Below are 12,709 nucleotides of genomic sequence, written 5' to 3'. Positions count from 1 at the left end.
GTAGTGCATAAAAATCACTTTGTAGTTTAGATGGGGGAAAGCATTGAAATGTTGACGTGTTCAAGTATGTTGCAGACAGGTTAACAGAAAGCAGATTTCCCACCTGGAACAAGTGAGATCAGACTGGATGTCTGTGTGGAGCACAATCACGCTCTGCAGCTTATCGCATGCAGTTGAAGACCAACTGCATGCACAAAGGTCCGAACTGCAATAGTTTAGAAATATCTGCGGGTTTGGATCTCGTAGCCGAGCCTTCTGCACGCCATCAGTGAGCGAACAAATGTAACGTGAAACAGAAAGTGTACCCTTAAAATGAGGGGAATGCTTGTGTGTCAGCGGAGTAGCACCAATCCCTCTAAGTTTTCTGTGGCTGGTTGCTCAGCCCCGCTGTCATCTCTGTATATTACATTACAGGCAATACAGGTCTTAATGAATATATACTACAAAACCAACAATTTGATATTTGTCAGTAGTTTGAAGTAACCTTTAGAAGTAAACTAAGAGTGTGTTTTTAAAGTACTTCTCTCCCTCAATAACAAAACACTTGGTTTGTGTGCCTTTTTATACAATCATGGCTGTGTTAGAAATAGATAGGGGGAGGGCTTCTGTCTCCGTCTCTGCCCCTCTCTTCCCCTCCCCTCCCCCTGCTCCATTATTCAGTCAACAGACACTTTGGGATCGATCGGGCACAGCAACACGGCCTGGCGGATGAAACATGTCCTCTCTAGGTATACAATGATAAATAAAGCACTGCGAGCCACAGCATTCTACCACTGCAGGGTTGAGGGGGTGAAATGAAAAAAATAAAAACATAAAAAAGAGATAGCGCAAAATCAGAAGGGCAAACAAAGGTATTGGTGGAGCGGTAAATACAGTATAAAATGCAGATGTGAGACATGCAGCCTTCCCTGGGAAGCGGGATATGCGTAGGTGGAAACATAAAGGGTAATATTGAAACATTTCACCCACTCACACATTAAGGTGATAATTCATTATTATGCATAGCAGTGAAGCAGACTCTTTTGTAACATGATGTGTACTCTGGTGCAGTGTCAAGTCTCATTTTAAGATGTCTTTGATGGTGTGACACAGAGTGAAACTGCAATATTTATTGTTTCCATGACAGCCTTGATGATGTCTGATCCATTTTGTCAGCGGTGTCTTGAAGTGTACAGGGTGGGTGAAAACAAGGAGATACAGAACCTCATTTTCACCTTTGAATGTCGCTGCATTTGGAGAGCTAAAACTGTATGGGCAGATAGGCCTCTTGACTGATGTTACATTTTTGTCAGCACTTCTGTTAGTCAGCCCATGGTTCAGCTAGACACCACGTCGACAAGTTTTTCTGAAATAAATAATCAAAATTAAATCGTGTCATATCTTCTTCCACAGGTTCTTCTCTTCGCCGTACAGCATCTCCACCAATCGGATGATTGCTCAGACGTCAATCACACCCTTCATTGCTGCCTCTCCTGTCTCCACATATCAGGTAGGTGGAGCCTCTCAGAAGTTGAATGGGTTAGACCAGGGGTGGGCAGTAAAAAGTTTGTTAAATGAAAGCCACTTGGTAGTTTAGATGGGGGAAAGCATTGAAATATTGACCTATTCAAGTATGTTGCAGACAGGTTCACAGAAAGCAGATTTCCCACCTGGAACAAGTAAGATCAGCAGCTGCAGTCAAATTTAACAGTTGCAGAATTGTTAGATAGCAAACATTGCAAGGGCCTACTCAAAGTGTGCAAAAATATAGTAACCAGGATACTAGTTGTTTTTATCATGTGTATATGGTAATGCATGACCAGATTTCTTTGTGTTTCACCAAATCCCTAAATAAGCCTCAAAGGATACTAAAACTTATTTCAGATTTTCTGAAAGAAAGAAAACTTCAGCGTAAAACCTGCCTCATCTTGAGTGGAGTCAAGAACTCAGTACCTTTACATGGGACCACGGCTTTTGAAATATTTCAGGTTTTTTTTTATTGGTCCAATCCACAGCCGTTCTGGTCGCTAAACTCAAAAAATATTTCTGACTTTAAAATTAGTTGAAATCAAAAAAAATGTTTTGCTGTTGTCCAATTGTAATCTGTGGATGTACAGGTGAAGAGAGCAGAGGTTGTATTTTCACAGAAAAGACTTAAACACAGAAATTGAACCATCAGCTATTTCAACTCAAGACAATTCTTAGTTTAGCAGTGATGAAACACTGGCTTATGTTGCAGCACTCTTCCCACTGATCTTTCACTCTCAGGTACAAATGCTCCTTTTATCTCTCTGTTCCCATGTGTCGCATCCGCTCTCTTCCGCACACACACAAACCAAACCAAGTCGTGTCAAAACTGGTTTGCTATGTAGCTGTGGGTCTTTGAGAGGCAGACTCAGCACTTGATCCTCAGCTCGTCAAACACACAGATTTTAAAACAAACAGCAGTCCTCCTCCTGCAGATTTTCACTCGCGAGAGATGTTGCTGTAAATGAGAAAGACAAATGCAAAGACACACCTTTAGCAGAGCAGAATTCACAGTCACATCCTGCTTCCTGAGGAAAACACAAGAAATTAACTTGCCCTGTGTTACTTCAACTCCCTTTAGACATATATAGGGTAAGCGGACATACACATGCACACATACCATAATCACTATAGAGTGCATGCGTAGCATATCTTCTGTGTGACAAGGAGGCCATCAGGGACTTGTTTCTCCTCATGTTAGGGTCAGGCAGTCGGTAGCAGGACGAGATGAAAGTACTGATTTGTGGCCAAGTCAGGCTTTGATGATGAAACCCTAACAGTAAAGCAGTAATTGTTGGACTGTTTTGCTCTCTGTGGTCTTCATATTCTCTTATAATTACAACATAACCTACTGTATAGCCGACCCTCTGTTACTGCTGTAATATTCTTTAAGACAGGGTGCCGCAGGGACTGAGGCTCTGAAATGGGCTTGTAAAGACTTGAGCTAATGATTAATTTTCTCTTTTCTCTTTTTCGGTTTTCTCATTTTCACTCTCACTTCCTGTCATTCTGTCTTCCATTGTCCTTCTTTATGCTCTCTCTTCCTCATTTCTTTACCCACTTATAACAATCTTCTTTTTGATCTTTGCTTTCCTCTCATCTCTTCCTGACCTCCCTTCTGCATCCTCCTACTCATGCCCATCTCCTCCTCCTTTAATTACTTTATTTTTCTTGTCCTTCCTTTTGTCCTACTCTTCATCTTCCTTCTTTCTATTTCCTTCGTCATCTCTGATCTTATTGTCTTCTCTTCTCTTCTCTTCTCTTCTCTTCTCTTCTCTTCTCTTCTCTTCTCTTCTCTTCTCTTCTCTTCTCTTCTCTTCTCTTCTCTTCTCTTCTCTTCTCTTCTCTTCTCTCCTCTCCTCTCCTCTCCTCTCCTCTCCTCTCCTCTCCTCTCCTCTCCTCTCCTCTTTTCCTCAGGTCCAGAGTACATCTTGGATGCCACATCAACAGTATGTTATGCAACCTACAGTAAGTTTTGGAACCAGCCTTTCCTTTGTTTCCCAGTGAAGTAATTTTCTCCTTTCTCCAACCCATTTCACTTTTCTCCTTTTCATACAACCCTGCTGCCTGTCATGTCTGAGCTTTAGCATGTCATCATCTAAAACTTTCAAAATGTGTTGAATATTACCTGCGCCAAGGAGGTCATGTTCTCAGTGCAGTTTGTTTGTTTCTTTGTCAGCAGGATTACAGAAAAACTATCGGCCCAATTTACATGAATATTGGTAGAACGGCCAAGAAAGAACCCATTACATTTTGGAGCGAGACTTGAATCACGAGGCAGATGGAGTTATTTTTCACTTTCATTAACATTTCAAAATAGGACGTCATACACATAAAAATATAACAGATGGTAGTAAAGGTCCATAGTTATTCTGATCTTCTATCCCTTATTTAAGTCACTGTAACAGGCAAGTTATTTGTCAAATGACATCACAGCAAGTGCTCAGAAACTAAATAGAAAAGCGTTGCAGGTCAGTTGCAACACTGGTGTCCCTCGTAGAATGAACTAAATTTATCCATCAAATCCGTCATAATCAAATTGAACAGTGTGCCTCAACAAAACATAACAACCACCTCAAACATCAATAACAAGCTGCCATATTTACAAAGTAAATATGATAATATGACTTGATATTTGCACATGCAGTTGATAATAAGGTCATTTCTGGTTTTCATCTATGTATGCTAAGTATGTTTAATATCTACAATTTATAACTGTACATCTGGGATTTGAGGCTTCAGTTAGGCAAAAGCACATTTTAACATCATTCTATTAGTTTTGGAAATATAGCCAAACATACAGTATAATATAGTATGCAGTATAGTGTTGCAGTTGCAGATTTGCATTTAATAAAAGACTGGACTATTGGTCTTTGTGGAGGTCTGCTTCAGAGTTCCTTTCTAGTCTTTAAATAGCATAATTATTGATGTGAATGTCAATGGCAGGATTTATGGTACAAAAACTACAAAAGCCTCAACAAGCCTGTTGTAATTGCTTTTGCAACAGTATTTAACGTGCCCTTTTTTTCCCCCACATCAAATCAATCTTTAATAATTTAAGAATAAAAATGGCAGCAAAGACAATAGGTCACTGAGAAATCGGTATGAATCACTGAGGTTGCACAAAACCAAGTAATAAAAGACAAATTTTCTGTGTCCAGCGAGTTCAGCGTGTGAAAGCCAAACCCAGGTCATACCAGGGAAAAAAACTGGCCCTGCTTCTCAGCTGTACTCTGCTGAATCAGCCTGTGAATAACCTCCTTAAAGCAGCTCCAAGAGCTCAGCAAAGCCAACTGTAAAATCTATAATAAAAGGGTGCTCCCTGCTGGTCTGAAATTAAACTGCAGATCCTGAAAATAATTGTGATTATAAAAACATTACGGTTATTAAAGTCAGTGTAAGCCTGTGAATATTGAACAGGTGTATACAGTGATACTTGTAACAGATATATCAAAAATGTCAATACAACAGATACAATAAAATACATTGTAGTAATATATAAATCTACACTTGGTGTCCGACTGAAGACTTAGTGAGTCTGTTTGTCTGGTGGACTTAAGGGTTTAGACTTTCTTAGTTCTGTCTGTCCGAGGACAAACACACTCACACATACATGCACACAACTTTGATTGAAACACACAAACATGTTAAACACACGCACACATTCAGTATTCAATATTCACATGTGCAGTCACATATATTGACTTCGAGTGTAGGCGTTCAGTCAATACACACTGTAATCCTGCATTTACCTACAAATCCTCTCCTCTGTTCTCACACTCTCAAACACAAACATAACCTCGATACAAACTTCCAGCTTTTCCCTGCTTTTATCCAGGGACCGTATACAGCTATCGTAACAAGAGATTGAGCCTACACAAGCTTCGCTTGGAGCACAATGCAGAGCCTCAGCCGAAGTCTGTCTGACACTCTGTAACTCCCTACAGCATGCAGTATAAACTTTCTGCGCCTCCATCCAGTCGTGGGACAGAGTCCTGTATTTAATTAGTGGAAGGAGTGAGGGACAGTGTTGCTCTGTCTGTTCTCAGCAGCTCAATCCTGCTCACAAGTTGATTACCTCTCACTACAGCAGGGCCGTTGGACTAGATAATTATAGGCAGAATATATTAATGTGAAAGTACAGTAACCTTGGAAGTGCTTCAGATGAAAATAAACTTGAATTACCTGTTACATTTATTATAAACATTTATTCACTGATAGCTCACAGTTCCATTGATTCTGCTTGCGTAAAGTGTTAGTAATTTCAACATTAACTAAGGAAAGGAAATGTTAATTAAAGTGGCCTATAATAGATGCTTATAATGTTTACATCCAAGGTTTCAATTGCACAACATGTTCCCCTGCATTCTATCATTAAGGAAGTGAATTAATTGCACAAGACAAGTGTGTAGCGCCGCAAACATGACCATCATGGCTGACAAAAGCCTTCATTCCTATCACATTATATTGTCAGCTATAACATCCCATGAGGGCACTGTCTCCTTCTGGGTTTGTGTAATAGAGGAATAGTGCAGCAGACCCCTGTCCTTTAGGTATTTTTCTTGGGAATAAAGTTGGCTTCACTTCGAGAGACACAATGGTCAAGGCAGACTTTATCACTTATATTTCTATCATGTTGGTGAGTTGGTTTCCTTGACATTTTACACCTGTAAAATCCAGTTATGCTCCACTGAAACTGTCACCTATAGGGGTGGTTGAGGATAGAGGCAGATAGATATCAGCCATGCACTGAGGAACTCTAATAAATACTGTCCTACACAGTAGTTAAACATTTTTAAAAATTCTGTTGCTACCTTCCTGTTGTTCTCTCTTCCTCTCTGTCTTCCTCTTGGTGTCTATCTGGCACATCCTAAACACATTCTGTTGTCATATCTGATTAAAATTATGTCTGTAAGAGAGGATAATACCCTTCTGTAAATGTGTTTTCAAACAAATGTCCCATCTAATTATTTGGCAGGCTGCTTGATATGGCTTCCTACGACTTTGGAGAAGACAGACAGAGAGATAGAGGGAAGAAGGAAGGTTTGGAGAAAGAGGAAATAAATATATAAGAGAACTGTGGATATGACAGAGGGAGGACAGGGGAGAGAAGCCGGCGCAGGGAGAAGAGAGGAAAGAAGGGATTACAAAGAATAAATCGGGAACAAAGAAAAGAAAACAACTGCTGCAAAAGCATGTCTGGGCTGTGAGCGCCTGTTCCCCAGCCTTGTCTATGCATAGTCAAAATCCCTGTTAGACAACAAAGGCGAAGGCTAGTCATTGTATTTCCTGGATACAGAAGAGCTTGGCAAATTAAAGCTGCATCAGGGAGGGAGACTGAGAAAGACACAGCAGCTCAATTCTGTTCCTATGGTAGCAGAAGCTTCCTCGCTGCTGTACTGCAGTCACTGACTGCTAACTTTGATCAACGGCATGCGCTCATTGACAAATTTAGGTTGATGCGCACGCCTCTGCTAATCACTTGGTCAACAGTTCATCGAGATTTTTACATGCTCGCAGCAACAGACTTGGAAGGTTGCTTTGTGCATCACTGACAAACACTTATACACACCCAGTCACTAAAGAAATGAAGGACTTATTAAAATTAGAACTAAAACCAGTGCTATGTGCTGTTTTCATGGCTCAGGAATAAAGGTGCACATGCACATTGACTCACACAACCATATTTACACACAGACACCAGCGTAAGCACGCACTCTCTCAGATTAATTGAGCTACACACACACATTAAACACACCTATACACACAGTGGAGTGCCTTCAGGACTGTGTGTTTCCAAGCTTTGGTGGAATGCCCAGATTACTTGAACTCCCTGTCTTTACATCTTAATTAGTGAGAGGATGTCTTTGTGCATAATTACTCACAAATCCCCCTACAGGAAATGAATGCATTACCCGAGCCACAGCAAGAAAAAGACAAAGAAGGCGGCTTATTGGGGAGGGCTGCAATAAGACAGCTGAAGAATTGGGATTTCAGATCTTCCTGAGTTAAATTGCCATATTAAACCCATTTGAGGAGACAAAGGAGGTGAAGAATGTGTCGGAAGAAAGCGCACATATCTGAAAATAGTGCACAATGCTCAGGTTTTTTTCTTTCTTTTTTTCTTAATGCTGACATCCTGTGCATGCCGAACTGTCACCGATGTACGCCTGTGGGTGCATGTTTAGAGATTGCAACCAAGCAGTACTTGTGCTTTTTGTCGTCCTGTAAAAATCCTCCGTGCTTTTGTGTGTAAAAAAAAAAACCTAAAGCTGGCCCTGAGAACGTGGGTGTGGCTTCAGTATGGAAAATCTATTTGTTGAATACAGCAAACATGTGCACTTCAGAGCACACCACCCTATGAGAGAACAAATAAGGCCAGTTCACATTCTTTGGTAAGCTTGCACACAGAGAGCTCCCGTCAGAGAGGCAGCAGTTAGTGGTTTTCCCAATAAACGGGTGTCATTATCACTAATACTGTGTATTTGATGCTGCACAGTGAGTGCAGCACTCAGCTAGTCAGCTTCACTTCTCTAATGGAAAAATGACAGTGGAAGACAGGGAGGAGAGGAAGAGGGAGACAAGTGAATGAGAGATGGAGCGAGTTTAAAGTTGAAACAGATTATTTTTTTTATTTTTTTTCTCCTGTCCTCAGGGAACAGATAACTTTCTGTCTTTTGTACTCATGTACTGCTTACCCCAGGAAAGTGTCTAATGCCGTACAACATGCATAGTGCTCGCATGTAGATACATGCAGAGACAGCAAGTCTAACACTTTTACAGCTATAAATCAGAGCAGACAATTAGTCATTGTGGGTTTCCTTGTTCTTTTTTGCTTCTTTCTCTCTGTGCGGAAACATGCTGTGAGAGTGGATGATGTGAGAAAGAGCACGGGAGGATGAGAATTCATTAAAAGAGAAAACATATTATTGAGATGGATGAAAAGCTTGGGTAGTAGCCTCATTCTGGCTTGTAAATGTACGTACCTGAGCCAAAGCTTTGTGCAGTTGGGTAGATCTGTCGTGTGTGGATGCTTCTGTGTGTGTATATTGTGTGTGTGTGTGTGTGTGTGTGTGTGTGTGTGTGTGTGTGTGTGTGTGTGTGTGTGTGTGTGTGTGTGTGTGTGTGTGTGTGTGTGTTGTGCATGTAGAGGTAGAGTATCTCTCATTCAGGTGTAAGCTTACGGTGTAAGCAGAACATTTTCAATAACCATGCCGCTGTTTTCTAAAGAGATCTCAGTCAGGAGGAGGAGTACTGCACCACTGTTAACAGTTCTGACTATTTCCGTTTGTACAGTGTGTGCACGCGCGCCTGTGTGTGTGTGTCTGTGAAGCTTGCCGACATAAGGATCTTAACTTACAGCTTCTCAGCTGTGAAGAACTCCGACAGACTGAATAAACGGTCAAAAGAATCACTTCAAGTAGCTCAAACTTTCATTACTTGTTTGTGTTGTTGCGAGCCTCTCTATGAAACCCTCCAGACTGCCACACAGCTTGGTCTGCGCCTAAACTACCAAAACCTAATACCTGTGTTCTTCTAACATCCTGTCTCAACATTCAGCCGCAGAGGTGCTGACTGCTCTCCAGAGCAACACTGGCACATATCCACTGATGCTGTCTGTGCACATGGGAAGTGTAGTTAAACAGCTATCACAAATGAACAGTGTTTACCACTGCGGGAATGTTGGCAGGCGTCTCAGCACACAACGTGAGGAGTCTCCTATTAAATCTTTACAGAGCTGTTGAGGCTGTAGCAGAGCTGTACTGGAAAAGTATAGAGCTCAGCGTGTCAAGGTGTTAGGCTGCATCAAAGCCCTTCACACTGAAGAGATTTACAGTAAAAGCCTCTCTGCTCCATTCACAAGCATGTTCTGTCAGGCCTGCCTGGGAACCCGGCTGACTGGTTGCATTGCCGTGTACAAAGTGAAACCTTTTGTAGTCATCTAATTTAACTGAGTTGGAAGTCTAAACTATTTTTTCTAGCTGCAAATTTCTCACTGACTTGTGCAGCTTGAAAAGCATAATTCTTTTACACATTGTAGTGATCACGGACATATTTTGCTGTGATTATTCATGTTATGTTCCTCTTTGTTTTAAATGCTGTTTTTTAACTGATTTATGGAATACAGTTTATCCAAAAGTGTTCAAAACCCTTTCGTTTTTGCACACTTTATTATACTGAGGACTGTATCGTAAATTTATAAAATTCACATCATTTTTGCTCATCAATCTCCCCCTCATTAACCCACAGCAAAAAAGGAAAAACATGTTTTTTGAAATGTTTGCAAATTGATTAAATAGAAAAAAGCTGAAATCTTTCCATTACAGAAATATTCAGGTCCTTAATTCAGTGCTTTGTAGAAGACCCTTTGGCAGCAATTACAACTCCAAGCCCTCTTGGGTAAGTCTCCAGGAGCTTCTCACTCCTGGATTTGGCCAGTTTATCCCATTCTTCCTGGCAGATCCTCTCACATTCCCTCAGATTGGACAGGAAGCTTCTGTGAACCGCCACCGTCAGGTCTCTCCACAGATGTACTGCGGGGTTAAAGTCTGGGATTTGGCCGAGCCACTCAGGGACAGTGAGAGACTTGTCTTGGCTTTATGCTACGGATCACTGTCATGCTGACAGGTGTGAACCTTTGCCCCAGTCTCAGGTCACTGCGCTCTGGTGCAGGTTTTGTTCTGTACATCTCTGCATCTGTACCTGTCCCTGCCGCTGAGAGGCATCATATGGCACGATGCTATGGTGTGCTGTATTAGCCTGATGATGACCAGGGCCTTGTGTTAAACAGACATACTGCTCAGAGTTCTGCAGGGTGTTCTGAAGCAAGTGTAGTTAAACATTTTGTTAATGTGCTTACTTTCTGTCTTACCAAAAGACTGATATCACTCTGTCTCTGTACAAAAGCAAAATAAATCTGCTGATAGCACCTCTTAAATATGTTATATCTAATTTATTTAGTAACTTTCTTATACATTAGCTTATGTATGACGTAAGCAAGTAAGCTATGACATATTAGTTGATAAGGTATGTGTTGACAGGTTTTTGCTTACCTTAAACATAGGAAATCTTGCTGTTTTTAGTGAGCTGCTTCCAGCCTTTATCTCAGGTGAAGCTTGTGGTAGCTTCTTTTATGACAGTCGGACATATGAGTGATATCAATTTTCTCATTCAAGACTCAGCAGGAAAGTGAATATGACTCCGTCCCCTTTAGATTCCTCCTCTCTACTCCTCCCTCTGCTCAGGTTTGGTTAGAGCTTTCAGCCATTGCCTATTTTACTCAGCTGCTTCATCTTTTCATCTCCATGTTTCTTCCACTTCAATCTTTCCTCCTCAGTCATCCTTTAACACGCTACCTCCCTGTGATTGACATTATGATTTTAGTAGCTATAACCTGGCTAGTCATGTGTCCTTCCCTCCTTTGTCAGGGTGCTGTGATCACCCCGGCCGCGGCCATCGAGCCCAGTTTGTCTCTTCACCCCTCCGGTGTTATGGCTCCTCTCACCCAGCAGATGAACCACCTCTCTCTGGGCCCCACAAATGTGAGTTTCCTCTTTAGCCTCTCTGGCTCATCTCGCTCTGCTTTTGCTAATCTTTTGAGTTGTAATATACAACGTACGTAACATTATCAGCCAGTAGAGATTTCTGTGACCTCAGAGTAAAAGCCAAATGGCAAAGGTTTGCACTCTGAAATGTACAATGATCTTGGGATAGAGTTAAATCATGTAATGTGGTGTTAAATGTCAAACGCAACGTGTCTTCTTATTTCAGTACTTTTAAAATGTTCTTTCCGGATAGTAAACTAGTGTTGTAAAAATAGTTTGGTGGAATGGTGACAGCATACTCCTCCTCCAAGTATTCTGAAGGACATATTGCTTGTGTCTATATTACATTACTGTCTTCGCCCCTCCTTCTGTCTTGCAGTACATGCCTGCTGCAGCGGCTGCTCCTATGCAAGGAACCTACATTCCCCAGTACACTGCAGTGCCTGCCTCTGCCCTCACAGTGGACGTAAGGACAGAAACAAGTTGTATACTGACCTCAGTCTGCAGCTTATCAAGGGTTTGATCATTTACTACAGTGGGTGGAAAGCTGTGATACTGTTGTGAAGACACAAAACGAATATCATATTGTGTGTCTAACAAATTTGAGTAGAATATGGAGAATTCTAAACCTTGAGGTACGGTGTAAACCTCGAAAGAATTATGGTTCTTTCTAAAAAATGTGCATCTTTTAAACAATGCAAAGAGATTTGTTGTTTTTGCTAAACTGTTTGGATCTTCTGAATTTCAGTGCTGTGTGGAATCAAAGTGTCCTTAGTTTTCCTCACTTGTCTGAGGCTGTGAGCTTAAAATTACAACCCTCTAACAATAAAAGGTTTCATATGTGACGCTCTTCCTGTGACTGTGTTTCTGTTCAGGGCGTGGTGACAGACCCATCTCCACAGACAGCTGTCCCCCCCACGCAGGACCCCAGTGGGCAGCAGTCTCTATCAGTGGAGAACACAGGAGATCATGCCACAGCCTACTCTTACCAGCAGACTAAGTGAGTGTAATGAGTAGAAGTCTCAATTTTTTTCACATCCTGTACAGCTGCTGCAGATATATTATATTACTGCTGCACAGCATTAGTCCTCAACTCCACTGTCAGCTTTTAAGCAGGTTTTGTTCCACTGTTATACATTCACAAAATCATTCTATCAAAAGTGGGATTCTGACAGTAAGCAGCACATTATGGGAAAACTTTGTGCAAACTTAGATAGCCTCTAAATATTACACATAAACAACAGTTATAAAACACAACATGGTTTTTCATTTTAAAATTATGTTTTTTCTAATAGCTGAAATTATTTTCAAAGGAGAAGTTGACAATTGATCAAGTCTGTCTCCAAACATTAGTCAGGCGCCTATAAGGACATTGTAAGAGGTTCTACTTGCCTGAACAATTCCCACTGTTCATACTGGCCATTATGGGAGATTCCTTCTTCATGCATTTCCAATTTAAGTGATGGGGGCAAAGTTAATCTGATGTGAGGCTTAAGTAGTCTGAGTTAGTCAAATCAAGTTAATATATTTCAAAGCTATGGTGTTTTTAGTGAAAAGCAGGGAATGTGTACCCTATACATATATTGCATGTTGTTATCGCAATTGGATTACATACATTATGAGCCCATTAAAGTGGTAAATGGTCTGCACTTATATAG

At 41.1% G+C, this 12,709-nt stretch overlaps 1 protein-coding gene across 3 annotated transcripts in view; it reads left to right on the top strand.

Annotated features, from left to right (window-relative positions):
- LOC138194470 (RNA-binding motif, single-stranded-interacting protein 3-like) overlaps positions 1-12,709 on the top strand; it is a 119,109-nt gene that overhangs the window by 103,130 nt on the left and 3,270 nt on the right. For 2 of the 3 annotated variants that reach the window (XM_069143232.1, XM_069143233.1), the window contains 5 exons: positions 1,393-1,489; positions 3,424-3,474; positions 10,935-11,048; positions 11,431-11,517; positions 11,927-12,051. In XM_069143232.1, coding sequence (XP_068999333.1) covers positions 1,393-1,489; positions 3,424-3,474; positions 10,935-11,048; positions 11,431-11,517; positions 11,927-12,051 — 474 coding nt within the window. Of the gene's footprint in view, positions 1-1,392; positions 1,490-3,423; positions 3,475-10,934; positions 11,049-11,430; positions 11,518-11,926; positions 12,056-12,709 lie in introns of those variants that run through there. The other variant, XM_069143235.1, reaches the window with a different exon arrangement.

The sequence above is a fragment of the Embiotoca jacksoni genome, unplaced genomic scaffold (genome assembly GCF_022577435.1).
Source record: "Embiotoca jacksoni isolate LCO1_2020_lvr unplaced genomic scaffold, fEmbJac1.0.p SCAF_11, whole genome shotgun sequence".
NCBI lineage: Eukaryota > Metazoa > Chordata > Actinopteri > Embiotocidae > Embiotoca > Embiotoca jacksoni.
Note: the sequence above shows the minus strand (reverse complement) of the source record. Positions and strands in the feature narration are given on the sequence as shown.